The sequence below is a fragment of the Suricata suricatta genome, chromosome 11 (assembly GCF_006229205.1).
Source record: "Suricata suricatta isolate VVHF042 chromosome 11, meerkat_22Aug2017_6uvM2_HiC, whole genome shotgun sequence".
NCBI classification, from domain to species: domain Eukaryota; kingdom Metazoa; phylum Chordata; class Mammalia; order Carnivora; family Herpestidae; genus Suricata; species Suricata suricatta.
The window spans coordinates 53903852-53931117 of NC_043710.1; the positions used below are offsets into that span (position 1 = coordinate 53903852).

Below are 27266 nucleotides of genomic sequence, written 5' to 3' on the forward strand. Positions count from 1 at the left end.
TTGTTATACAGCAACAGCTGATACATGCGCCCATTGTACTTTGAACAAAATTTTATCACAGCTTCTTTCCTCATCTGTATGTATGTATATACAGTTTTGTATACATGTCTTCTAAGAGGTTATATTCCCAAAGGTTAATCATGATTGTTCTTAGTAAGATGGAGACTTTTAGTTTCTACTTGATGTACTTCTCTATGTTGTTTGACTTTATTCAGCTATCATGTTAACTTTTTTTTTAATTCTTTTTAACGTTTTATTTATTTTTGATACAGAGAGAGACAGAGCATGAGAGGGGGAGGGGCAGAGAGAGAAGGAGGCACAGAACCGGAAGCAGGCTCCAGGCTCTGAGCTGGCTGTCAGCACAGAGCCCGATGCGGGGCTCGAACCCACGAGTGTGAGATCTGACCTGAGCCGAAGTCGGAGGCCCAACTGACTGAGCCACCCAGGCGCCCCAACTTTTTTTTATAAAATTTTTTTTAGTGTTTTTATTTTATTTTTGAAAGAGAGAGAGAGACAGTGTGAGCAGGGGAGGTCAGAGAGAGAGGGAGACACAATCTGAAGACAGGCTCCAGGCTCTGAGCTTTCAGCACAGAGCCCGACACGGGGCTCGAACCCACGAACCTTGAGATCATGACCTGAGCTGAAGCCAGATGCTCAACCAACTGGGCCACCCAGGCACACTTATGTTACTTTTAAAATTAAAAATAAAGTGGGACACCTGGGTGGCTCCATTTTTAATACTAATCCAGAAAAACACACGAGGAGCTGGTACATCACAAAATCAGAAGTTCTTAGGAACTGCACTGAGTAAGGTTCTTTGATGGTCAAGGAAACTGATAAAATTCTGCCTTTATATATTCTAAGCTAAAATCCATGTCCAGTAGTGCAGAACCCTGCGGTCCTAACCCAGGACTTTGAGAAAATTATCCAATCTCTCAAAGGCATCAAACCTGTTGTAGGTGCTCAAGTAGAATGGGCTTCTCGGTCTCAGTGAGCCCACAAGCCAGGTTCCTGTGTTTCTGGAAAAGCATGTGTTCATTGTTGTCTGTCTGTTGATTTGATACCCAAAAGATTCTGGTCTCCCTAATCAACAGTCTGTGCCTACCAGGTCAGTCCCGATTTGATAAGAGAATTCAGCTGTGAAGTGACTCAAGGTAGCACTTCCACAAAGCTCTGTTAAGACTACTGCTTTTTGAGAGGAAGACATCATTCACTTTCCATTCTTCGACACATGTGAAATCACCAAAAAAGGAATTTACTTGAACTGTATTAAGCTGAATTATAAGCTATTATGTCCATAGTTTTTAAGGGAAATTCCATTTTAAGAGGATGCATGGATTTCATTTTCTGCAATCAGTTTGCTTCTTTGAATCAAATGATGAGAACTGCGTATCCTAATGTTTCCCTTTTTACTTTGGCTGCCAGGAATATATGCTGTTTCCTAATTGTTTGGTACATCTCTCTCCTTTCTTTAATTTGCTTTCTAATCTTTCTCTTCCTGTTTCCATTTCCTACATCTGCCCTGTCTGGTTGCCACTATCACCCATGGCTGTTGAGCACTTGACAGGTAGCATTCCAAACTGGGATGTGCTGTGTAAGTGTAAAATGTCTCAATTATTAATAGCAATTATATGTTGAATATTTTGGATATATTGGGTCAAATAAAATGTATTAAGCTTCATCTGTTTCTTTTAACTTTTTATGGCTACTAGAAAATTTTAAACTACATACTTAAAAAAAATTATGTGGTCTGCATTTCATTATATTTCAGTTGAACACTTTGTTCCATAAAGCATCCTGTTTGATGTGTTTTTGTTGTAAACTACCTCAAATCCTTCTGGAAAGCAGATGAAGTATAGTAAATGCAAAGGCAGTGATGGCTGTGGATGAAATGAGGAAGGGGAGGCTGACTGGGACATGCACTTGTCAGTCTGTCTTTTATTTGTATGTGTCACATACAAAACCCCTTGGTAAAGTGTTTTCAGCTCTCTTCTTTCGAGGTGAGTAGTATTCTCATGGCTCTCCCCAGTTTCTTGAAAACGTCTCTGCTTTACTTGAATTCATTGGATTTAGAAAGGATCTGATGAAACAATTCACATCACATTGTAAATGACTGATAATGTGTTCACCCCCCTTAGGGGTATTTCCATTTTAACAGGGAACAATCCCTGAACCCAAAGGAATGAATCCCTAATGGTGGAGTATCAGGCATCAGTGACAGGTGAGTGACTGAGGTAGTCTCTGGTTTTATGTATATATGACTGTATTCAGGATGAGGATGAAAATAGGGTCTTTGGATGGAAAGGAAATGGGACAGACAAGCTGAGCAGATGTAACAAATCCACAGCTGGGTCAGACTGCAAAGGGCTGTCAGACACCAGATCCAATGCAGGCACTCAAGAGTTTGTTAAACAATAGAATAGCCCAGCTGATGTCACCAGAGTGTAGGTACCAAGACAGCCTCCATGGTAACTACTATGGAGTAGCACAAAGGGCTCAGAGTAGGATTCAGGAGACTGTGATTGCAGCCTCCTGACTCATTGGCTTAACTTTCGGCAAGTGCTTTCATCCTGGGGTCTCAGTTTCTTTGTGTGAAAAGTAGAAATGGGTGTTACAATTATCAATGAGCTCTAAGGGTGTAAAGGTGCTCTGAGAAGTAGGAAGGTACCGTACAAATGGAAGGAATCATGCTTAATATCTTAAAATAGAAATGCAGCCAGGAAAGCCTGGAGTGGGGGTAGAAAGCAAGGGTGGGGGGCTATGGGAATACCAGAAGGTCTGTGCCCCTTGTACCTTTGTACCTGCAACACCAGTCGTTCCCTGTCCTCCCAGGCTGAACCCGGACTCCCTGGGCCAATGCTTACACCTGACAAACGATGGCCTGAGCTATGAGCAAAGAGGACTATATGAATACTTCGGTGCAAGAGCCCCCTCTTGACTTCTCCTTCAGAAGCATCCACATCATGCAAGGTCAGCCCACAGAGCACAGCACTCCACTCACCATGGCAACAGGCTGGGTATGGTCCCCAGGGAGAAAGCAGTCTTTTGCTTAAAAGCCTAAATTCCTGCATGCTTGCAGATTTTGTTGTTTTGAGGAGTAGGGGGTAGGGAGGTGGTAGGAGTGGGAGGGATAATTGATCATCTTTGAAAGAAGCTAAGCTACAACAGTAAAGTCAGGCGGAAGAAAATTAGGCAACCAGTCTATCAGCCAATGGTTTTATTCTCCTGTTTTTACCTGAAGAGAGGAAGAAACTAATGAAAACACAAGCAGAACTCTCTTTCCTCTGAGGACACAAGCCTATTCTGATCACTGGTAAAACATGCAAGGTCTCATTAACAATGGGCATGTTTCTGGTTTAAATATTTATTGACAAATCTCATATATTCATTCCAGTCATATCCAAGTTTATTCCATCATCACCCATACTTATTGCAGGTTCCAGCACTGCCCATGCTCATCCCTACTTTATTATTCAACGTCCTTGAAAATAGGTGGCTCATACTCTTCAGGAAGGGACACACACACACACACACACACACAGAGAGAGAGAGAGAGAGAGAGAGAGAGAGAGAGAGAGAGAGAGAGAGAGAGAGAGAGAATCATATTCTCAGGAGAATATGCTTCTTCCCAAGGGAGTTCTGCTATCTGCAGATTTTGCTATCTGTCCTCAAATAATACATGCTGGCACCCACATATCCTAGACCCAGTATCTGGCTTTGGTTTTCATGCACAGGCAACTGGTGGCTACTTTTAAGCTCAGGAAAAAGGCAAACAGTTATCCAGGAGGTACTAGCCTTGGCTTGTGTTTAGGGTACTACCACTGGGTTCACTCAGCCTCAGTGGTAACTCATGTTCTGTCATGGACATATACTCACCTACCATGATTTTTATGGGGCACTGCATCACTCCTAATTGATGGAGTCTGTGTTTCACAAGGGTTTGAGCTATAATGGTCATGTACAAGACAGCTGAGGTGACAGATGAGGGAAGAAAGTATGGCTCTGAGCGGGAATTCTCAGCTCTGAGCGGGAAATAGCTTTGTCCTCTCTGGAACCCTCAGAATGAGGGGACAATCTACTACAACCAAGGATAATTCCACAGCACAAACCAGGATCTGTACAGATGCCCTGTCTTCCATTCAATCATTAAATATTTACTGAGCACCTATTTATTAAGCACATGTGTATATACACATGCCAGGCATTGTGCTCCTTGCTGGGAGCACAATGTTGTAAGGAGGTGAAAAGGAGAGGCACATCCAAGCCCCAAAAGGCCCTCCAGTTCCGCAGAGCTTGTGGAAAGAGTTTAGGAGCACTTGATAAGCTATTTGCTGAAGTAATCAATAGACGGATTATAGATTCTGAAATGGCAGGGACTTTAGGCCACATCCAACCCCAAATCCTGTAACTTCTGCTCATGAACCTATGGTGCTAAGGGAGTCTCCTATGACACTCACTTACGAACCCCTCCCATTATGAGGTGAGGAGTGATGCAAATAAGTTATCATCAAACTAGCTCCCACCCTCTAGGGACATGTGGAAAAGTTGGACAGCAACCTTTCATAGCTAAGAACACAGGATCACGCTTCCTCCGGTCTTCCTAGGGCTAAACACTCCGCAGTTCCTTGGGTGCTGGTATTTGTGGTCCATTTTCCAGACCAGCCTTGGCCTACTGTGAACAAGGTGCTTCAACAGATCCTCAAGCAGTGCACTACCCTGGTGGAGTCTGAAGGGAACAGAAGCTTGTGGCAGTGGGATACGCTATTCCACCCTTGATACCATGGTGCAGCCCCAACAGAAGCCTCGAGTATCAGGCAGCACAGTCCCGCTAGTGGCTACTTCTGAGCTGGAGATCAGCCCATGCTTGGTGGCATTCCCTAAGCTGCTGCCTCATCAGACTGGATGCTAATGTATATGTGGGTTTATTTTAACCCTTTTATTCAGCTGTGTTATTTCATTGGGGGTTCTCGGGATATGAGGGGGGTAGACAGGATAAAGAGTTTATTCATGAGCTCTGGAGGGCTCTGCTCCAGTGTCCTTTTGCCACCTCCTTCCCAATCCGCCCCCCCCCCCACTTCCTGCTCACTCCAGCATAAGGCAGAGAACCATCTAGTGGATGCTGCTGGATGTGCAGCTGAGGCGGAGAGGAAGTTAACACTGGGAGGGGTGGGAGGGAGAAAGCGTGTCCAGTGAGAGCTGAGGGGAGTGACCACAGCAGGCCAGGTTCAGCAAAACCTAAATACTTACTTCCAGAGACAGGTTTAGTCAAGTAATGAAAGGCTTAGGGAAAACAGGAAAAATATAGTCACCTTAGCCACAACTGGTATCTGGTTCTGCCACTATGAGTTTGGGCAGGGCCTGTCTTCTCTCTGGACCTCATTTGTCAAAATGTGAGTGGGGGCCTACACAGATGAATTGTAGCATTACTGTGTTCCCTATTCTGTCTTCTCCTTGGCTAAACTTTCTGAGGGTGTTGTTTACACTACCTGCTTATATTTCCTTAGTCATCCATTCACCCTTGAACGCAGTCCAATCTAGCTTCTGCCCCTAGGCCCCAGTCGTTTCATTGAAACAGTCCTCACCAAGGTTACAAGGGGCTTCAGAGTTGCTGAAATTACTTTTCAATCCTTATCTCCTGAAACTCATAAACTATGGACTTCCCGGAGCTATCTTGTGGTTCTCCCTCCCAGATTATTCATTACTGATTAATAGCCTCCCCTTCCTCCTTGTCCCTCCTCTCTACCCTCACTCTCCCTGTGGAATCTCATCTGTTTCTCTAACTTGCACACCTTCTATGCTAATGATTTTCGTCTGTCTCCTGAGCTTCAGACATTCATATCCAGATGTGTTCTTCTCCACCTTTTTGTACTATAGGAAACTCAGACACACACCAAGGCCAAGCTTTCCAACCCCAGTTTCTATCTTTCTAATTCCTTATCAGTCAACACCAACAAGAAACTGGGCACTACCCTTGATTGTTCTTCTACTCTTACATCCAATCAACCATCAAGTCATGCTGATTTTCTGTCCCACTTCATCTCTTGCCTGGATGACTGAAAGAGCCACATTCATCATCAGTCCCATCCACTTCCTTGAATCCACACTCCACACTACAGCTTGGGTGGCTCAGTCAGTTAAGTCTAGACTTCATTTTGGCTCAAGAGTAAAATCACAGCTCTTGTTATCAGGCACCAAGTGTGCCTTGTGTTGGGTTCTTTTGTGGAAGAGGTAGCTAGACTACAGCACTGATTTTCCATGAACTCAGACTCAAATTTTAAGAAATAAAATTTCTTATCCAGGATCTCTATCTCACAGCTCATGAGTTCAAGCCTCACGGCAGGCTGCACACTGGCAGTGCAGAGCCTACTTGAGATTCTCTTTATCTATCCCTCTCTTCCCCCTCCCCCTTACCAAAGTGCTATCTCTTTCTCAAAATAAATAAACTTAAAAAAGAAGGAGGGGCTCCTGGGTGGCTCAGATCATGATCTCATAGTTCCTGGGTTTGAGCCCTGCATTGGCTTCCCCACTGACAGTATGGAGACTGCTTGGGGTTCTCTCTCCCTCTCTCTGTGCCCCTCCCCCATTTGCTCATGTGCACTCTCTCTCTCAAAAATAAACTTGAAAAAAAATCTTCTATGTTGAGAGATTTGAATAATCTCATTTACTTAAACCCTCCAGTGGCTTCCCATCGCCCAAAGGATAAAGTCCAAAACACTCAGCCTGGCATTCAAGGCTCCTTGTCTTCTTCCTCCTTGCCCATCTTGTGCAGCACATGCCCATGCAAACACACTGTTCCACACCTCATGCCGCTGCTCCTGTCATGCTATTGTCACCCTCTCCACCCTTTGCTTTGTTAATGTCTCCTGATCCACTGAGCTCCATTGCAGGTTTCAACTCCCTGGGCTCCCAGACTAGGTTAAAAGCCCCACTTTGTAATTCTGTCGCTTTGACATTGCCAGTTTGTTTTCAACTTGCCCATATGAGCTCCTCCAAGGCACAAACAACTGCTTCATCCCTACCCTGTTACTCATACAGAGTTTGGCATGGATGATCTCTTATTTTGCTTACTGCTATATATCCAGTATCTGGCACATACACAGTTGCTCAACATTAATGTGACAGAGAGGACATCAGAGTGTGTTGTACTGAGGTAAATGCTATGGGCTCCACCAGTGGATAAATGTAAATTTTGTGCTATCATCTTGATTCAAGCATGAAACTCTAGTTCTTAACTTCCATAAAGTTAAGAGTGATTTTGCCTCCCTCACCCCCTCAAACAGGGGTGGTACACAGAGGACTCAATGATATGATAGACATGAGGGGACTATGTGACCCAAACCAAGAGTTTGGGATGGGAAGTCTTTGACCCTCAGGCCAAGCTTATTTGGATTCCTGGGGCCTGTGGGATGGGGTCCTAGACTGACCATTGGTAGAGTCATACTAGACTCAAGCATGGGGCTATGGTCTTGCCAGCCCCTCCTGATAGAGCTTGGGCTGTAAATCCACCCGGCTCTGTCCCTTCCCAACCCTAAGACAGAAAAGCAGACATGATAACCCAAGTCTCACTTTGTCCCCACAGATCTGACAAGTGAGGAGCCAAGAACAGGGCTACGACCACTAAGACACTCAAAGTCAGGGAAGTCCCTGACCCAGTCCCTGTGGCTGAACAACAATGTCCTCGCTGACCTGAAAGACTTCAGGCATGTGGTTTCACTGCTTCTGGAGCATCCAGAGAACCTGGCCTGGATCGATCTCTCCTTTAACGACCTGATTTCGATTGACCCTGTGAGTACCCAGCCCTGTGAGTCCAGTCAGGATGGGCCTGAAACCACCTTGGCTGGCTCCCAGCCTCTCTACTTCCCGCATATTATCAAAAAAGTAGTAAGGTAGCGTGGTGCACTGCAAAGTACATGCTGTAGGCTCAGACAAATGTAAGTTCAAATCCTAGATCTTACTGTATGACTTTGAGAAGGACACCCAACCTTTCAAAATGTCAGCATCCCTGTCTGAAAAAATGGAGAGCATATGCCAGCATCATAAAGCTTCTGTAAGGATTAAATGAGAATTATGAAAACCAACTGGCACATAGCAGGCTGCAGTAAAATCACAGTTCTTGTTATGAGGCACCCACTGTGCTTTGTGCTGAGTTCTTTTGTGGAAGAGGTAGCTAGCCCACAGCACTGATTTTCCATGAACTCTGACTCAAATTTTAAGAAACAAACAGAACTGGCCCTTTCTTGTCCAGGATCCCTAGCAGAGGGAAAGCAGCTAGAGCATGACTAGAAAACTACTCCCCAGGTGTAGGGATCCCAATTAACTACTATTTCAAAGCTTCTCTTATGTACCTAGCATGATGCTCGGTATCCCTGTCCCCTATTGTGAAAGAATCTTAGATCACCAGAGCTGAAAAGGCCTTCAGTGTAGGGCCAGCTAAGGCTCAGGGAGAGGCAAGAGAGCCCAGGCACCTGGCAAGTCGGTGGCTATGCTAGGACCCAGGCTCATATCTCCTGCGCCTTAGATCACAGCTCTGTGTCAACGTGATATCCCTGTGCCCCTTCAAAGTTAAATGATAAGTAGGTTGGAGTTATCTACAGTGACTGCAGGGGGATGGCAGAGACTGGAAATCAAGTTGTTTCTCAAACTCTTCCTTCTTTGCCTGCAAGCCAGTCCTGAGCACAGATCGAGAGCCCTGTCCATTCTGGCTTTCGGTTTCCTTCCCCCAACAGGTCCTGACAACTTTCTTCAACCTCAGTGTCCTCTATCTCCATGGCAACAGCATCCAGCGCCTGGGAGAAGTGAACAAGCTTGCTGTCCTCCCTCGGCTCCGGAGCCTGACACTCCATGGGAATCCCATAGAGGAAGAGAAGGGGTATAGGTGAGTGCCCTGCCCCTGGAGCTGAGAGGGAAAGGAGGTGGGAAGATATGAAATCCAGCACCATCATTCTGCCATGCTGGGACAGGGAAAGGAGTAGACACCTTTAGGCATTTCTTGCCTATCAGGAGAAACTGTCTCCCCCCAAATTATACTTAAGTCCCTCCATTCCTTACATTTAGGGAAGATAGTGGCAACTGGTGGAAGGGGAAAGGGGTTCTGGTGCGGGACTGGCCCCCAGCTTGAGTCTTCCCCACAGGCAATATGTGCTGTGCACCCTGCCCCGGATCACTACATTCGACTTCAGTGGGGTCACCAAGGCAGACCGCACCACAGCTGAAGTGTGGAAGCGCATGAACATCAAGCCCAAGAAGCTCCGGATCAAGCAGAATACGCTCTGAGGTTCCCAGGCCCCAGCAGTCCTGAAGGCCAGAGGATGGTTAGTTTGGTTTAACAATAAACAATTTGAGCAGCTGAGCGGTGTGAAGTCACCCGTGTCATGTAAAAATGTCCTCCGACTCGGGCAATTGCCAGTAGCTCCAGTGTTATTTTGCTGAAAGAGGGAGGCAGTGGAGGAAAAGGCCTGTTGGCCTGGGACACAAGAGACCTGGCTTTACTATATGGCCTTGGGAGACTTACCTCACCTCTCTGGGCCCTTTCTTTACTCTTCAATTCAGATATCCTGAGGTTAGAGCTGATTCACAGAGTGCTACCCATGTGTTTGTGGAGATGCCTCAGAAAAGATGACAGGCTGTGATCTTTGAACCTCGACTTCAATCAGATCAGGGTCCTTCTGCTCTTACATGTTGGGATTCTGCTTGAGATTTCATGTGATAAAGGGAATCTTCTGCTTGAAAACACTGGCTTGCTGGCTCCATATCAAGTATTCTTGGTCTACCTTTATCCCCCCAACCCTGGGCTTGTTGGTAATTCCACTGAACTTGAGGCAGGGCCCCCAACAGCAAGAGCTGCCTCAGATTCAAGTTTGTTCACTTTGACAGTGTTCTCATCACCAGAGAAGGGACAAGCAACGGTCTTATCCAATCTGAGGTTAGCCCCAGCCAAGTTCCAGCTAAGAGCTGGGAACCCTGAACCCTTATCTCCTGGATTCCTCTTAATGCCCCTACCAGACATCCCCCTCCCCCTCATCTATCTCACTGCTCCCAGACCAGTAGTACCAGGGTGGTGGGCAGGACAGACAGGCTGCAACCAGCACACAGATGAATACACTTCCTTTATCGAGAGTGACAAACCAAAACAAAAACTCAAACATGTAAAAACCCAGGGTGCTAGATATACAAACTCAATTCGTTCAAATTCAAGCTCGCCCAGACCCTGGTCACAAACCCTAGTGAGGTGCATGTGAGCACCAAGTCAGGGAGAGAGGGGCAGGAGTGAAGCCAAGAGAAAGGGTGGGAAGGGGGCCCCCCCCACAGGCCCCCTAAGGATCACCCTCTCACAGTGGTACCTCCACCTTCCCAGTGACAGTGAAGACCTACTAGGCCCTAGCCTTTTGACCCCCACCCCATCCCTGGCCAGGGCTTTGAACGCCAGTCCCAAATGGTTCTGCCCTCCCTTGCTCCATCCTCACTTGCTCAGGCTTCCAGCCTTCCAGCTTCTTCTCCTCCTCCACACTCTTCTTTGTGATTAGTAGCAGGTTAGGGTACTGTATGAGCCGCAGTGAGGCCGGGGGCCAGGAGAGGCAGGGTGGAGACGGGTGAAGAGAGGAGAAGAGCTGTCCAAGGATCCCTCTCTTCATGGGATCCCAAACTGTACAACCAGCTCCTCTTTTGCATCCACTCGGATCTGAGAAAGTGCACTGTAGGCATAAGCAGCTATCCTGGAGACCTGAGACAGAAGGACCAGGGAGGAGAGGAAAAGAGGCAATGAGAAGGGAGATCCGGAAAGCCGGGGAGGTGGATTGGGTGGCAAGAGAGGAGGGGATGATGGGGGATAGAAAGCCAAAGAGAAAGGCAAGGATGGGAAAAATGGAAAAGAACAAAGTGGAGAAAGAGAACAAAGTAAGCAGAGAAGACACAAAGTAAGAGAGGTGATAGTGAGCAAGGTGCTTGGGCTACCAGGCTTCCTAACTCCACATCCCAGCTGCCTCTGAGACAGAGAGGTGAACCCTCCACCACAGCCTGGGCAGCACAGGAAGGGTGGGCAGCGGCAGGCCAGGGGGTGGCTCACCTGCTGTAAGTCAGAGAAGGGGATGGGCTCGCTGGCCAGCACTTGGTGGGGCTGGCTGGTGAGAGACGGCAGCGGTGGCAGCTTCTTCCAGTGGGTCAGGCTGCTGCTTAGCACAGCCAAGCGGGTGCTGGCCAAGAGGGAGAATGGGGTGGCCAGTCAGTCAGGCCAGTCTGGGCAAGTCTCACTCCCTCAGGCCAGAGGGGGACAGTGGCCTCTGCCCACCACAAACCCACTCCAAGCCCACCTCCCTTGGCCTCTGCATCCTTGAGGGTCATGGGGCAAACAGGGCTGACACACATATCTGCTGAGGTACCAGAGAGATTTGCTGTCAATCTCCTGGGCTACACTCAAACAAGGAGCCTGGACTGGAGCGCAGACTCCAAAGCTGGATAAGGGATGGAGGGCCGGGGAGGGACCCAAGTAGCCTGAGGGGGGATCCAAGCTGGCCAGGTCTCACCTGTACTGCCTTGCCCGGTCCATGTACTCATGCTGCTCCATGCCCTGGGAGTCCGCAGCAGACACGTCAATGATGTTGCTTTGGGGAGAGGAGGCAGAGGGAACATGACAGGTGCTTCAAGAGGGATACACAGGACTCACTGCCAAGTTCCAATTCCAGGGCTATCTGACACCAGTGTCCTTGCCTCCTCACTGGAGCAAGGCTGGGCCTAAAGGCACCTCTTGCCACTGACCTTGTCCCATCCCCCATGTCCTGGGCCCAGTCCATCCTAGCCTTTAACAGGGATGGAGAAAGCTCTGCCCAGGCTTGGTCCTGTGGTGCTCACCTGGCTGTCTTAGCAAGGATGGAGGAAAGCAGGGCCTGCTCATCTGTGCGAGTGGAAGGCAGGCTGTGGTAGTTGGGCTCAGCTCCATTGAGGGCTTTGGTAGGGGGGCTGCTAGGGTCCAGCAGTAGTTTCCGCTCCTCTCGGTCCTAGGAAAGGCCATGGGGGAGAAGTCAGCCCCAGAGCCTTTGTTTATTTATTTAATTAGTTAGATTTATTTAACTAATTTATTTATTTGAGAGAGAACGCGCAGGCTAGCAGGGAAGAGGGGTAGGGAGAGAGACAGAGACAATCTTAAACAGACTCAACACTCAGCATGTAGTCTGATTTGGGGCTGGAGCTGATGTGGGGCTGGATTTCACAACCCTGGGATCATGACTGGAGCCAAAATCAAGAATCAGACACTCAACCAACTGCCACTCAGGCACCCCAACCCTGGAGCCTTTAGTCCAACCTGCCTTTCTTGGGCTCTTCTTTCAGCCCAGCTCTGAGTTTTAAGCACCAAAAAATATCCCAAATGCTGAAGTGTATGGAATGTCAGATAAGGCTCAGTCCTGCCTGCCCTTCAGAGCTTAGCTGAGTTGTGGTCTAGGATGAATTAAAGTAGATCCAAGCAGCCTTAGAGGCCCTGAAAACAGAGGCACAAAGCATATACTCCATAACCACTCTGGAACTTCAGAAAACAGTATAGCACCTGATGGAGAAGGAATATTGGAAGCTGGAAGCCAGAGGAGTGACGTCTAGAAACTGATGGAAGTCAGGAACCCAAGAATGGCTCTCCTGATCCCCCAGACCAGGCCCTTCCCAGAAAGGCTGTCTGCACCCAGGATGGAGGCCCAGTGAGGCCAGAAAATTATACTCCTCATATAGTCTCAGAACAAGAGTCCCAGCCTCTGGATCACACAGTCCAAGTGTGTTCCCTTCTTGAGGGCAGGTCCCTTCTACTCTCAGGTGTTTACTCTCTTCTAATGCTTTCTTTGTATGACTCCCAGAACCAAACTTGGTGCACCCAGTGAAATCTGACCCGAACAGTGCAGCTGTCCCCTCCCTTGCCAAGCCACCACACTTCTATTTGTGTGGTTTTGCTAATTTCCGGTAGTCCTGTTACTGCTAGCTTAGTCCAATGATCACAACCCCCAGAACTAACATGGAGCCAAACCAAGTCTCCCTGGTCCTACACAACTCTGTGTGTATTTCTCCCTGTCCTATTCCAGCCCCTTATTTTAATCTACTGCAGTCTCTCTGAATACGACCCTGTCTTGAGCCTATCCGCTGCAAATCCCTGCTGGCTTTATGTCAGCTGCAAACTGGATAAGCAGACCTGAGTATCTATCCAAGCCATAAAGAACAAGGGTGCCCAGGACAGCCAAGGACAAGGGGCCCTGTCCTGCCTAATGCTGACTCACCAGTCCCTCAGTGCCAGACCCCCAGTGCTCCACTCCAGGAAGATCTCAGTTCCTACCACAGACCTTCCCACTGTGGGCTCCCAGTTCCCCTGCCCACAACTCCACAACTCTCCTTACAGAAGGCCACTTCCTCCTGCCCGCCTGCCCCACCCTAGGCAGGCCCAGCCTTTTCACAATATTCTTCCTTCTCAAGCCTAGGTTGCCCAAGCGTCTACAGTTCCCAAAAGCATGAGACAGAACCTGTGGGATTCTGCCCTATCACTTCCCAACTCCTAGACATACCCTCTTCCTCCTCCTCAAAACACCGACTAAGTAAGTATTCAAGGGCTAGAAGGACAAAATGCTTGCTAAAGATCAACCTATCTCAAAGGAAAGCTGGCTCCATAATGAATGTTGAATTTTCTTCCTGTGTGCCATCCTTCTCCCAGCCCTACTTCAGACAGATCTTTCTGTAGGACAAGGTGCCCCCTGTCCCTCACCTCTATCAGGGATTTTTCAAGAACAATGTTGTTTTCCTGAGACCTAGACTCCCAGAAGAAGCCAGACTACCCCCAATCAGAGTGAACAAATAACATCACCCCACCCCTAAGGGCAAGAGGAGCATGGAGGGGCTGTTTCACACCAATGTTTGTCCCTTGGTCAGTGTCAACCCAGGAGACAGGCTTTCCCTGTCTATTCTAGCACAAACACATATACATGATCTGCCCATGACTAGTCACCTGGTCTATGGGTATAGCTGAAAAGAACAGGTTGGCCCAGTGGATAAAGCACATGGCTTGGTATCAAGATACTTTGGCCCAATGGATAAAGCACATGGCTTGGTATCAAGATACTTTGATAGTATTACTTAGCTTTGTATCTTTGGCTAAATATCTTGGCTTCTCTGAACTTTTTCCTTGCCTTTAAGTACATAACCTGCACCTATATGACATTTGATAAAAGTCAAATGAGAGAACTATAAAAAACCTATGAAAATGTGTCATTTATTTCTTTTTACTGTAACAAAGGAGCAGAGATTAAAGTGGGGGAGGGGCCTGCCCAAGAGCTAAGAAAAGGGCTTTGGGATAGTGAATGGCTTGTAGAACTTTGCCACTGGAAGACTCAAATCACCCAGCACTGACTGAGCACCTTTTTGGGGGTTAGAAACAGAAGTGGGAGCCTGTCAAGAAGATGATGAAAGTTCAGGAGAGCAACAAGCCCAGCTCTCCCAGCTAGAAGCTGGTATCCTTTCTTAGAAGGCACTACCCTTCTTGACTCATTCCTTACAAGAGTTTGTGTTACCCTTTAGGAGACAATTTCCCACTAAGCCACGGTTTTCCCAGTGGGCAGGAATACTATCTCCTCTAAGAGGCTGGGATGAAGTGAGGGGTAGTGGACATAAGGTATGTCTAAGGCGTAAGGTACAGGAACTAGGAGTATGTGTTCATTGGGGATTTGGAGAATTAATGAGGGAGACACCCATGCCCCTCAAACAAATGACATTTTCCTCACCTTAAGTTCTTAACCCAAAATAGTTTCATATGAGTCATTGGGGAAAGACCTACTTCCCAAATACCAATCATATAATCCACTTCTGTGACCATCTCCCCACTAGACTGAGTTACTTGCTGAAATCCTTTTGTTGTCTATGTGTCTAGAATATGTTCAAATGTTGCACCTTAAGTTCCGAGACAAGAGCTTGAGACTTCATCCTTGGGAAGGTCTCCCCACTCCTAAAGGGAGATCAGGCAGGCAGGGCAAAGATTAAGATGGGAGAAGTGAGAATGCACCAAGGGGAAGAGGGAGAACTTAAAACTGGACAGTCTTCTCAGCTTCATCCTTTCTGCAAAGTGATCAGGTCTACAGTCAAATTCCCAGGACAAGCACCCCTCTAGCTAAAGGAACCCTCAGACCCCAAACACAAACTGCACGTAAGCAGGCCAAACTGAGCTCCCATCCCATCCCTCTAATCCAGTCCAGTAAAAGTGAAACCCTCTTTGTTGCTTCCCCAAAACGTCTTGATGTCAGGGTCTCTATTAAACTCTTTACTGGTCAACTCAAATGCCACATACTTCCAGAGGCCTTCTCTGACTCTAAACTGCAGTGACCTTCCTTCTCCAACCCCAGGGGCTAAGAGCATACACATATTCCTGATTCATCTTAGGACAAACTAACTCTGAGCCTCAGCTTACCCATCTCTAGAATGGATTCACAAAGCCCGCTCATACAAGCACAGAAAAAGCACAGGAAGCTGGGAAGACAGTGTTTCCCAAGGACCGAGGCTAAAGATTCTGAAGTCTATAAAGGTTTAAAGGTAGGATAATATGAAAGGGGTGGGAGCGAGCTGGACAGGCGGCTGCTTACACACCCCAAAGCGGAGACTGTGTAGAGAAAGCTGGGGCTTTAACAGGGGTAGGAGCCCGGCCGGGCGTCTCCTCCGTAATCTGTCCCCTCCCGGCCTCCGTACTAGGTGAGCCCTGCAATCCCGTACTGCTGGGGACTTTTTTCTGGGCCCCGCGCCCTAGCCTCTCAACCCTCGTCCCTGAGCCTTGCCCGCCGCGGCCGCACCTGGTCCGAGTCCTCGTTCTCGCTGCTGTAGCAGCACCCCATGGCCGGGGTCGGGCCGGGGGCTCAGGCCGCGACGAGGAGGGACGGCGTCCGTCGGGAGCCCTTCCGGTCACATGACCCGTGGCTGCATCCAGCGAGCAGCCACCCTATTCCCCGCCTATCCCTTCCAAAAGCCCCACAGCTGCCGCCGCAACCAAGGCTTCCGGCCCCGCCTCCACCGCATGATCACCGCCAACCAATGAGAAGGCTCACCTCGCTTGACAAGCCGCGAGGCACGTGATGCGATGAAAGGGAGTGGGCGGGTCACATGACTTCAGCTTCATCTCGGTGTTGGAACTCGAGTCAGCCGCCACCGGCTAAAAAAGCCCTCGTGAGGTATACTGCGTGGTCGCGTGGCTGCCAGGCTACCTTCCAGGGCCAGTGAGCGAACTTATACCAATACTCCCGTAAATGCAATCCGAGGGGCTAGTGGGATTCAGGCCCTCCACTCCTGGAGCACAGAGTCTCCCGGCACAACACTGGACCCAGCTGTCCAGCGCCAAGTTGGGACTCAACCCCAACGGAGTTGTCAACCTGTACGGGGGATGGGAGACATACTGGAAGCAGAGTTCTTATTCCTTCTCAAGCCTAAGCGGAGCAGAGTTCAATCCTGGAAGAGAGAGATGCCACCTCGCAGTCTCTTTGCCCGCAGGCATTTCTCTTCAATCTTGTTTTTTTTACATCAACTATAGTAATCCCAATTCCAAAGCTGACCATCAGTGTTTTCCTTAGAACCATCCCATATGGTTGAACACAAGTCCAAGTCTGTCATTAAACATCTTACAGACCCTGACACCTGCCTCCCTTTTCAGCACTGGGGTCCTGAGGTTGCCGGTAATGGTGGTGGTGGTGCAGGGATTGGAAATAATTTATTTGCAGTTTCCTGACTGACTTTCTGGACTTCCCACACCGTACCCCCTCCAAGTCTGCCTTCAGGCCTCAATACAAACAATATCCTCCTGATTGCCATATCTGACCCCATTCTTTTCTTGTCATCCCCAGCTCCTTGTGCTTAATCCGTATTCGGCATAGCTCCATTCATTTATCAAATCAAACAATTAGTGTCTGTGATGTGCCACACACTGCTCTGTCTAGATATACAGAGGTTCCAAAGAATAGCCCAAAGTCCCTGTGTCCATGAAGACTTGCATTATATTTTATTCTGTTTTCTGGATCAGTTTCTTCCACTAAACTTGGGAGTTCCTGGAGGAATGGGACAAGATCTGACTCCTCTCGGCAACTCCTGGCATTTGCTTAAATAAAACTTGAATTTTGAGTTGACTGAATTACAGCTTCCCATTTCCTTGGCTCACACCATGACCCATGTCCTGATACAAGGAGTTGGAGAAGTCACCAAACCCAGGAGCTGTTATCACCCCTGAAATCAAGACCCTGCCGTTCTGTAAATTTAGGGCTCATAAAGGGTAGGAGTCAGCCCCACCTTGTTCCTGCAGCTAGTAATTTGAACTCCAGGTCTCAGGTAACAGCAGCAGCTTCTGCATCAATAATTGAGAACAGGTCCAGCCTGCCTCAGAGTTCTCTGGCCTCAAGGCCTCCCCCTCCTTTCTAGGCTCTGATCTTCCCCACGCAGAAGTCTCCAGCCCAGGTAAGCAGGGCTCTTGGGTTCCCAAGCACACCAGTTCAACTCACTATCACTCACCTACTCACATCCATTTGTACATTCTTACTTTCACCTTTAGTCCCCACCATCACCAGGGGCTCACAAGGGTCAGATCTGGAGGAAGGGGTGGATGGTTCACGCTATGGGAGAGGAGAAAGCACTTATCTCTCTTAAGGATAGAGCCTGGGAGAAGAGGTTTGAGTAGGGGAGAAGCGTGTGCCGTGTGTGTATGTGCTTGTACAAGGAATCCTGAGAAAGAACATAAAAGTTAAATGCAGGGGAGAGGAGGCAGAACTGGAGAAGAAATTTAGAATCAAGGACTCCTCCCACCCTCAGGGAAGAGCAGATGGAGGGGTGGGAAGAAATCTCATCCTAACACCCTATGGAGTGTTTTGATTGCCTTTTACTGAGGCAACACACAGGGCCTGCAGGGGTTTCTGACTACAAAGCTGCGCTCTTTTTCTCCACAGTAATGGGTCAGAGGAGATGCAGGCAGAGGGTAGGGGAGAGGGTAGGGTATTTCAGAAGACTGGAAAGTGGTCCCGGATGGGTGACAACAGAGATGAGGAGAAATGGGTGGGAGAAGTAAGGTGAAGACAGGATCAGGGGGCAGAAGTGGGAAGAGGTGGTCTGAGGTTGGGTGCAGAATGTAGACTAGCATGGAGTCCTTACAAGTACATGAGCTTGGGATCTGACCAATTCAGATTCAAATCCCAGTTCTGTTGTGTGACTCTGGACAAAAGACAGGCTTTCTGAGCCATGGCTTGTAAAATATAGGGATAATACAAATGACAAGCAAATAGTGGGTGTGGGTTTCCCGGTCTGCCTCCCTTTACCCCAGAGCCAGTAGGGACTATGTCCCCCGCCATCGCACTGGCCTTCCTGCCACTGGTGGTGACATTGCTGGTGCGGTACCGTCACTATTTCCGACTGCTGGTGCGTATGGTCTTGCTGCGGAGCCTCCGAGACTGCCTGTCAGGGCTGCAGATTGAGGAGCGGGCCTTCAGCTATGTGCTCACTCATGCCCTGCCTGGAGACCCCAGTCATATTCTCACCACCCTGGACCATTGGAGCAGCCACTGCGAGTACCTGGGCCACATGGGGCCTGTCAAAGGTCAGTGTTCCCTAGCCTTCTGTTTCAGGAAATACCCCCAAGATGTTAAGGAAGGTCTGGGATCTGCCACTGCCTACTGGATGCATTGGGCAGGTTCTTTGATCCTCTCTGGGTCTTTTTTTCTCCTCTGCAAATGAGGGGGCTGGGCAGTTATTCATTCATCTAGCAAACACTTATTGCCATCCCTTTTGTACTAGGCATGTATTCAGTGCTGGGTTGGAAAAGGAGGTCGAGGCCACACGGATGAAGCAGCCATAAATGCTAGCCTCAGAGGGGGGCATAATACAAAGGGGATAACCATCTCAGCACGTAATCCATACTTTGTAATTATCTGTGCTGATTCATTCTCCCCTCACCACGGAGGCTCCCACATCCCATTCAGGCTTTGTCTCAGTCCCAGCTCCTGGCACAAGTGCTTTTATTTATTTATTTATTTATTTATTTATTTATTTATTTATGTTTGAGAGAGAGAGAGAGAGAGAGAAAGAGAACGAGAGAGAGCGAGCATGAATGGGGTAGGGGCTGAGAGGGAGACAGAATCTGAAGCAGGCTCCAGGCTCTGAGCTGTTAGCACAGAGCCCAATGTGGCGCTCATATCACAAACAGCAAGATCATGACCTGAGCCTCAACCAACTGAGCCACCAAGGTGCCCCCACAAGTGCTTTTAAAATCTGAAGAAATTTTTCCAATTCTCAGATTAGAAAGATACCCAATGAACAAAACAAGGAGGAATGAAACTGGAAGTTCTAGCAAAGGTCTCTCAAGAGTCTGGTGCTTGTTTCTGCTGCAGCCCTCCTAGAGGAAGCAATATTTAAATGGAGCCTATAAGGATTGTTTTCAATTTGGCCAAGCAGACAAGGACAAGGGTGGGGAGGGGCAAAGCCAGCCACATATACTAATGCAGCATGAAGGAGTAAGCCAGCTGTGACTTGGTTGACTCTGGGCTATGGTACAGTCTACAGAAGGGAAGAGCTGGAAAGGTTGGATAGGAGCAGGACCAAGAAGGTCCTGAATGTCAGGCTGAGCATCCCAAGTTCAATCTCAAAAGGCCTGTAGGATTATAGGAACGAAGGAGCAACAGAGTCACATTTGTTTGTTAGAAAGATAGCTAGTGGCTGGTACGAGGATGAGACTGAAAACCTGGAAGGACAGAGGACCAGCAGGGCAGCTGGAGCTGTAGTCCACAGAGGACACCCCCACTGGTTGAAGGCTACAGTGAGGCAGGTGGGCATTTGAATTCCCTTTCTATCAGGGGTTTGAATCTATCTCCCATGTCTGCTGCAATAAGCCATCTTCCCCCCAGGTCAAATCCTAATGCGGCTGGTGGAGGAGAAGGCGCCTGCTTGCGTGCTGGAGCTGGGCACCCATTGTGGGTACTCCACACTGCTTATTGCCCGTGCCCTGCCCCCAGGGGGCCGCCTTCTCACTGTGGAGTGGAACCCACGCACGGCAGCAGTGGCTGAAAAACTCATCCGCCTGGCTGGCTTCGACGAGCACACGGTCAGCCCCCACCTCCCTAACCCTGGTATCTTCCCTTCCATCCCCAACCTTGCCCTAGCCAGGCCTCCCCAGTAAGGGAATCCCACCTAGACAGCAGCAGCTCATGTAGGGGAGTGTGACCCTGGGTGATGTGTGAACTCCTGTCCTGCTCCAAGTCATTTGCTCATAATTGCTGCTCAATGACAAAAGAGCAGCTAAGGGGAAGGTCTCTGGAGCCCAGCAAATATGGGTCCAAACCTTAAGTCTACCTCTTGTGAGCTGTATGACTTTGGGCAAAGGACTTATCCTCTGAACGTCAGCTTCATCATTGTCAGAATGGAAATCACAATACTGATCCTGACTTCTTGGGTTCTGAGGACAGAGAAAATATGAGAACACTTGTGGGAACCTAGGCCAGGACCTGGCATAAAGTAAGCCAGAGTCTGAGGGAGTCTGGTGTGGGAGAACAGACCCTCCCACCCTCACCTCCACCTCCTCCCACCCCCACAGGTGGAGCTCATCGTAAGTAGCTCAGAGGAGGTAATCCCACGCCTACGAACCCAGTACCGGCTGAGTCAGGCAGACTTGGTGCTCCTGGCACATCGGCCCCGATGTTACCTGAGAGACCTGCAGCTTTTGGAGGCCCATGCCCTGCTGCCAGCTGGTGCCACTGTGTTGGCTGACCACGTGCTGTTCCCTGGTGCACCCCGCTTCCTGCAGTATGCCAAGAGTTGTGGCCGCTACCGCTGCCGCCTCCACCACAGTGGCCTCCCTGACTTCCCTGCCATCAAGGACGGCATAGCCCAGCTCACCTATGCAGGGCCTGGCTAAGGTCCAGGGGAGGGGACTGCTGCCTCTCCACCCCCACCGAAGCAAGGACTTCAGAACATCCCTTCCTCTCCCTGCTTGTGACCTGACACATGCTGGGCTCAGGGCTAGGTAGGCTGTCCTCCAATATCTGCCCCACTCCAGTTCTACACTGACATAAGGCATCAAGTTCTTTCAGGATGCTTGGTTCCACTGGCCCCTCTCCTTCCAGAGAGCCATGGATTGACAGGAAAGAGGCCTGACCTCCCAACCCAACTCTGTCACTGATTTTCTGAGTGAGTCCAAGGGAGTCCCTGTGCTGCTTGATGATTTAATCTGCTTTGTTAATACCAAGGAAGCTGGGTGGAAAATCCCCAGGGGACTCCTAGCTCTAGAACTCAGAAGCCTTCCCTCCTCAATCTATCCAATTCCAGGTAGAATCAAAGGAAACAGTAAACACTGAGTTAGAGGCTCAGAAGGAATGGGTACAAGCTGAGTCCGAGAAAATGGTCATGGAGCCTGGGCCCAGGGCCAGGGCCACCCCTAGCCCTGGACCACATGGTCTAGTATGCTTGCCTGAAGTTCCTTGTATGCCCTCTCCCTAAAGCTCAAGAGAAGATACTGGATTCTTCGGGGCCCGACCAACAATTAGGGAATAGACACGGGGAAAAAAGTAAAACCAGTCCTGTGTCTTTATTAAAGGGAGTTAGAAAGAGATTATACCTGGCAATAAGGGGTGAGGTAATGGGCAGGAAGGTGGGGTGGGCTCAGGCCCTGGAGACTCAAGGGCAAAGTGATGGCGTAGGAGGGCCCAAGGAGACCACTTCTTGGCAGCAGCTGAAGAAATACCCAAAGGTGAGCTTTCAGGCACTGGGGCAATCAGCTGGTTCTGCAGGGGGTGCAGGATAAGTTGGGCTGGCCTGGAATTTCCCTGAGGCCACCCTGCCTTGTCTACCTAGATCATCCACTGGTCCTGATCCTGTTCATTGCCTTCCATGTCCACCTAGAGAGAAGGCTGGGTGTGGGTGGGGAGGGGCCTCAGCCACCCAGCCAGCCCTAGTCCCAGATCCTGCCCCTGGGGGGATCCAGAGTCTCTGTATCCTTGACCACCAATTTTGTCAGGGGCATACCCTGCCTACCTCATTGACCTCTCCATCATCAGGTGACTCATTGTAGTCATTCATCTCATCCATGTCCTGCATGTCCTCATCATCTTCTGAGTCCTCTTCACTATCCTCGTCGTCATCTTCATCCTCCTCTTCCTCGTCATCATAGTGCTGGTGAGGCAGGGGAAAGCCTATAGGCTCTATAGGCTTGCCTGGACCAGTTCAAGGGGTGGTCCACTTGGAGCTTTTCTCTGGGGCCAGTGAATGACCCTCCATTCCCCAACCTTGCCCCCTGCCTTGAGTCTAGCAGGCTGGTGCATGTTCTGCAGGACCTTGGTGCTGGGTTCAATGGCCACCCACTCTACATCCCCTTTATGGCCTCTACCTAGAGCTGAGGACCATAAGTGCTCTGGAGTCAGAGGCAAAACCTTCAGAATTAGAGCAAAGCTTTAGTCCACCTGGGCCCCACAAAGGTCCTATCACTCACCTCTGAGGCCGGCTTGCCAATAGGTACCAGATTGTTGTCTTTCTCTGCGATGCTCTGGAGCTGTGGCCAAAGGAGGAGAGCAGGGTGAGGGCCCAAGCAGGGCATGTTAGGGGCATGGGACTGGCCAACTCTGCCCCTGAGAAGACAACTCTTCCCCCCCAGCCCCCCGGTATGGAGAAGCTTCCTTTCAGTTTCTAGAAAGAGTCAATCCCTTGGCTTCTTGTCATCTGCCACTTATTTATAAACCTAATCCAACTAAATTCTCTGGGCCATGCTTTCCTTATAAGATTACGGTGAGGGTAAAGTGAGAGATTGACAAAGAATATGGCATCTGCTAGGTTGTCAATAAAGTCAAAACTATTATTTTCTATGACTTAGAGAAAAGAGCCTGGGCTCCAATCTGGCCCAGAGGCTCCATGGTCCCACAGTAAATCAGTAGCATAAAGATCGGAACCTAGGTCTCCTACCTCCCAGCTTGAGTGTTCCCAGGTGAGGGCAAAAAGCTCCTGCAGGGTGGGACCATGGTCAGTGAAAGGCAGGGGAGGCCCCTGACTAAGGCTCCACCACTGTGCTAGGGCCTTACTCACCCAGGCCTGATGCTGCTGTTCTTGCTGCTGCAGCTCTGTCTCCTCCACACAGGGTCGATCCAGATTAAACCACAATGTCTCAGTGACACGGGGGAAGAGTGAGGGAAACAAGGTGGACATGGCTCCTAGACTGAGGTAAAGGGCCAGGTGAATCCAGCTCTCAGATGTATTTGGTTTCAGTTTTTATGTGGTTAGTTTGATTTGGGGATGGGGTGGAGTAGAAAGTAGCAGAGAAATAGCTCTTCCTTATGGGAATCAGACAGACCTGGGTGTGAGTCTTGGGTTCACCACTTACTAGCTGTTTGACCTTGGCCAAGTCACTTAACCTCTCTGAGCCTCAGTTTTCTTGTCTGTAAAATGTACTAACAGTTTTATCCACCCTCATAATTATTATGATAATTAATTTACTTTGTGGAGAAGTAAAACTGCAAGCTATGCAAGACGTGGAGAATGGAAGCCAACATGTAGAGCTATGAATCCAGAATGCAGACTGGCATTACAAAATTAAACAAAATAGAGGTAGCCGGGCTCCGCTGACACTATCTTTACCTCCTCCAAACATTAAGACCTCCTTTTTGCCCCTTTATGATAATCCATACCATACTTACTCAGTGTTAGAAGTTTAGGACACTAACCACCTCTCTCATGAACCACAGACAAACTGGGGTGGGGATGGGCTATCACGTGCAAATATGGTTCAGAAAGGCATTCTAAAGGCATGAGTAAATGGATAAATAAGTACATGTTAGGCTGAATGAACTAACGTGAGAAAATACGTAAATTCTGCACAGATTAAGTAGCTGAGGGAGCTGACCAGAAAGGTCCCAGAGAATCTGAATTAAAACCTTTCAGTTCACATTAACATCGAGGCCCTGCGACAAGCAACACGGTCTCTAGGTCACACAGTGAGGTGTGGGGCATAGAATTCCTACGGGGAAGAAATCGAGGCCAGGCACTAGAGGAGATGAGCAAGAGAAAATGACCTACGTCTAGTTCTACTTTTGCCCTAACTCATTTGACCCATCCTGGGCTAGCCGCTGTCCTGTGAACCTCAGCTTCCCGGCCCGTTTCACCGACACAACACCAATCCACACGGCCAGTTAAGTATGAGGCGAGAGACCGAGGCTCCGAAAGCCCACCCCTCGCGGCAAAGCCACCGCCCATTCTTTGCTTATTATGAAAATAACCGCGGGGTGGACCAACACCAAGAATGGAGGGGCGGGATTCAAACAGGCATTTGCCCCTATAGGGTTGCTAATCGCGAAAGCAGCGGGGCCTGAATAGGGCCAATTAACTGGAAGAAATGTTGGGTGACAGAAACTGACACCAATGAGTGACGGATCTTGTGCGACGGGGTGGAGCTTAGCCTCGAGGAAGCGGCCAATGAGCTGGAGCTCTTTATTGTTAAGCGTGTGAACAAGGAGCTCCTGAAGAGCCGGGTCAGGGCCACGGGATTTCTCCGGGAAAGGAAGAAGAGAAGGGGCAGAGAGACAGCTGCCTCACCCTGGCTTCCGTACTTACCGCGCCGGGAGGCGGCAGCCGGCGGCGACCCGGAAGCACTTCTCTCTGCCTGAGCGGAAGGGCCCACCAGAACCGGGACGCACCAACGCATGCGCCTTTGCTCTCCTTTTGTTTCCCGCTCCCGCCCTCCACACCGGATGTGACGCTACACCCTTTAGTCATATCTTTAAGGTTGGAAATTTGCCTACTCGTTGGCCCCTCCTCGAGCCTCCGCCCGAAGGGACTCTCCAGTCCGGCCCCGCCCCAACGGCACCATTTAACCCCGCCCTCCCATCTCTAGCCAGGTCTGTCTGCCAACCCCTACTGAAAACGTGCTAGGAGCAACCTGATTTAGTACTAGGACTGTCCGTCCTGTGGCGTCTTAGGAAAATTTGTACACTTTTACCCCAGAATTCCTGAGTGATATTACACCTCATCTGTCTGCCCTCTCTCACTCTCAGTTTCTTGGGGCGCATATATTCACTTATGTATGACTTCAACGGAAATAGTTGAGTCCTGCGGCGCCTTGGCGGCTCAGTTGGTTGAGCATCCAACTTTGGCTCAGGTCAGGATCTCACTTGGTGGGTTCGAGCTGCAGGACCGCCTCTGTGCTGGCAATGCGGAGCCTGCTTGGGATTTCCTCTCTTACCCTCTTTCTCTGCCCCTACGCCACTCGTGAGTGTGTGTGTGTGTGTGTGTGTGTGTGTGTGTGTGTGCACCCTTTCTCAAAATAAATAAACTTAAAAATAATAGTTGAGTCCCTACTATATTCCAGGCTCTGCTAGAAGCTGGGGATAAATCTAGGAACATGGTCCCTGCCCCTAATAGATCTCACACTCCAGGGGAGAAGCCAGACTCTGCAGACCTGCAGTGGACTCACAGGTATTTTAGGATTGCTTGTCCGGTTCCAATTCTGCATCTGAGATCATGTATGGGTTTGAATGATTAGTCCGCTTCAGGCACTGCTTTTGGGGAATCCAGCTGCCTTCTCCAGGCCTTGGCTAAATACATTGGTGGTCAGCTTCGTCATCTCTCCCACTCCTTGGCTGATGCTTCTGTTCCAGTAACATCTGACTCAGCCTCCCCTTCAGAAATCATGCCTTCTGGAAACTGCAGTCCTTTGAACCCAACTCCCATTAAGCTCCATCACCCACCATCCTTTTCTAGGGCTAGCATTCATCCACAACTCCACTCCTGACCATACCAGATGTGTGAAGTTTAACAAGTCCTTTTCCCCCGACCTGGATTCAGTTTCATCTTCAACCAGTTTCATAAACTAGGCAGCCTTCCTCCTATTCTGGACTGATGTGAGGATTTGATGAGATTTCATGTTTAAGTGGTAGTGTACTGTGTGTATTAACATGATTATGTTTCTAAGCAGCTCTAGTTGTTATAAAGTTTTCATTAAAGAGTAAAATTTGCCTCTTGTCTACTTTTTCATTCATTCACTCACTCAACAAATACCTACTGAGAGCCTTACTGTAGTGGGTATATAATAGTAAACAAAACAGGAACCCCCCCCCCCCACCAAATCTCTTCATGCAGCTTCAATTCAAATGGGAGAGATAAACAAGAAGAAGATAAATAAAATATATAGTTTTAAGATTGTAGTAAATGCCTAGAAGAAAAATGAGAGAAATGGGAAGGGGAGATGCTTTATTTTAGGTAGTGAGGTCAAGGAAGACCTTATTAGGAAGATGACTTTTTTTTAATCTTTATTTTTAGAGAGACAGAGAATGAGTGGGGGAGGAGCAGAGAGAGAGGGAGACACAGAATCTGAAGCAGGCTCCAGGCTCTGAGCTGTCAGCACAGAGCCCGATGCAGGGCTTGAATTCATGGACTGTGAGATCATGACCTGAGCCGAAGTCAGATGCTTAACCGATTGAGCCACCCAGGTGCCCCTAGGAAGATGACTTTTGAATAAAGATCTGAAGAAAAAGAAGGGGGAGGACACTGTTCTGATATTTAGGAAAGAACATTTCAGAGAGAAATCAAGTACAAAGGGTCGAGAATGGCTGGAGCAGAGTGGACTATGGTGAGGACAGAGACATAGCAGGAGCCAGATGGTACAGCCTTGCAAGTCACAATTTTAGCTTTTACTCCATTTTGAGAATCCTGTGAAGGGTTTTGAGAAGAAGATCCACATGATCTGATTTACATTTTAACAGAATTGCTCTGGCTATTCTGTGAAGAATAGATTCAGGAGGGAGAGTGGTAGAAGCAGGAAGACCAATTGGGAGCCAATTATAATAATCCAGAGCTGGGGGTGAGAAGTGGTTGAAATTTGAATATATTTAGAGGGTAGAGAAAAGAGATCTTTCTAACAGATTGGATGTAGAATATCAGAGGCAGAAAGGAGCCATGATGTTTGGACTGAACAACTGGAAGACCAGTGTTGCCATTTCTTGAGATGGGAAAGACAAGGAAGATGCTATTTGGAGGGGGCAGGCAACTATCTGGAGTTCATTTTTGGGTGTGTGGAGTTTGAAATGCCCATTAGAGTACAGATGGTGAGAAGGCAGGAGGAGGAAGGGACAGGAGGTCTGAAAGTCAGGGGAGAGATCTAGACTGGATATATCAGTTTGGGAGTCATGAGCACACAGATGGCATTTAAAACCATGAGACTAAATGAGATCATCAAAGGAGTGAGTGTAGATGGAAAATACTTTCCATCAACATTCAGCATTTGAGGGAGCTAGGAGAAGCAGCAAACCAGACTGAGAAGGAGGGCC

At 48.8% G+C, this 27266-nt stretch overlaps 3 protein-coding genes and 1 long non-coding RNA gene across 5 annotated transcripts; 2 read left to right on the forward strand and 2 right to left on the reverse strand.

Annotated features, from left to right (window-relative positions):
• Positions 1-2561: 2561 nt before the first annotated feature.
• Positions 2562-21514, forward strand: LOC115271637 (transmembrane O-methyltransferase). Its single transcript, XM_029914548.1, is given in 7 exon segments — positions 2562-2664; positions 2833-2970; positions 7580-7785; positions 8727-8879; positions 18298-18568; positions 19872-20068; positions 20558-21514. Coding segments are annotated over 6 exon segments (1230 nt in total). The 5' UTR covers positions 2562-2664; positions 2833-2888; the 3' UTR covers positions 20879-21514.
• On the reverse strand, positions 10088-15978 carry LAMTOR1 (late endosomal/lysosomal adaptor, MAPK and MTOR activator 1). Of its 2 annotated transcripts, XM_029914556.1 has the most exons (6): positions 15795-15978; positions 14905-14959; positions 11845-11990; positions 11520-11597; positions 11063-11189; positions 10088-10720 (listed from the first exon to the last, which is right to left on the reverse strand). In XM_029914556.1, the coding sequence occupies exons 2-6, from the start codon at positions 14935-14937 to the stop codon at positions 10628-10630; spliced, it is 477 nt and encodes a 158-aa protein (XP_029770416.1). In that variant the 5' UTR covers positions 14938-14959; positions 15795-15978; the 3' UTR covers positions 10088-10627. The 2 variants fall into 2 exon arrangements, with proteins under 2 accessions (XP_029770416.1, XP_029770415.1); XM_029914555.1 differs by lacking the exon at positions 14905-14959 and having other exon boundaries at positions 15795-15976.
• Positions 21515-21522: 8 nt separating the features above from the next.
• Positions 21523-24646, reverse strand: ANAPC15 (anaphase promoting complex subunit 15). Its single transcript, XM_029914557.1, is given in 6 exon segments — positions 21523-21857; positions 21994-22131; positions 22448-22507; positions 23035-23164; positions 24556-24634; positions 24637-24646. Coding segments are annotated over 6 exon segments (465 nt in total). The 3' UTR covers positions 21523-21809.
• Positions 24647-24755: 109 nt separating this feature from the next.
• On the forward strand, positions 24756-25907 carry LOC115271647. The gene is made up of 3 exons (XR_003900035.1): positions 24756-24839; positions 25310-25416; positions 25702-25907. It is a non-coding gene; the product is annotated as an uncharacterized LOC115271647 (long non-coding RNA).
• Positions 25908-27266: the final 1359 nt, after the last annotated feature.

Excerpts from the sequence above, each read along its gene's own strand:
- LAMTOR1 (XM_029914555.1), bottom strand. The coding sequence starts at position 15,836 with ATGGGGTGCTGCTACAGCAGCGAGAACGAGGACTCGGACCAG. Across the intron at positions 11,991-15,794 it reads AGAACGAGGACTCGGACCAG|GACCGAGAGGAGCGGAAACT; the intron begins GTGCGGCCGCGG and ends GGCCTTTCCTAG. Across the intron at positions 11,190-11,519 it reads GACCGGGCAAGGCAGTACAG|CACCCGCTTGGCTGTGCTAA; the intron begins GTGAGACCTGGC and ends CCTCTTGGCCAG.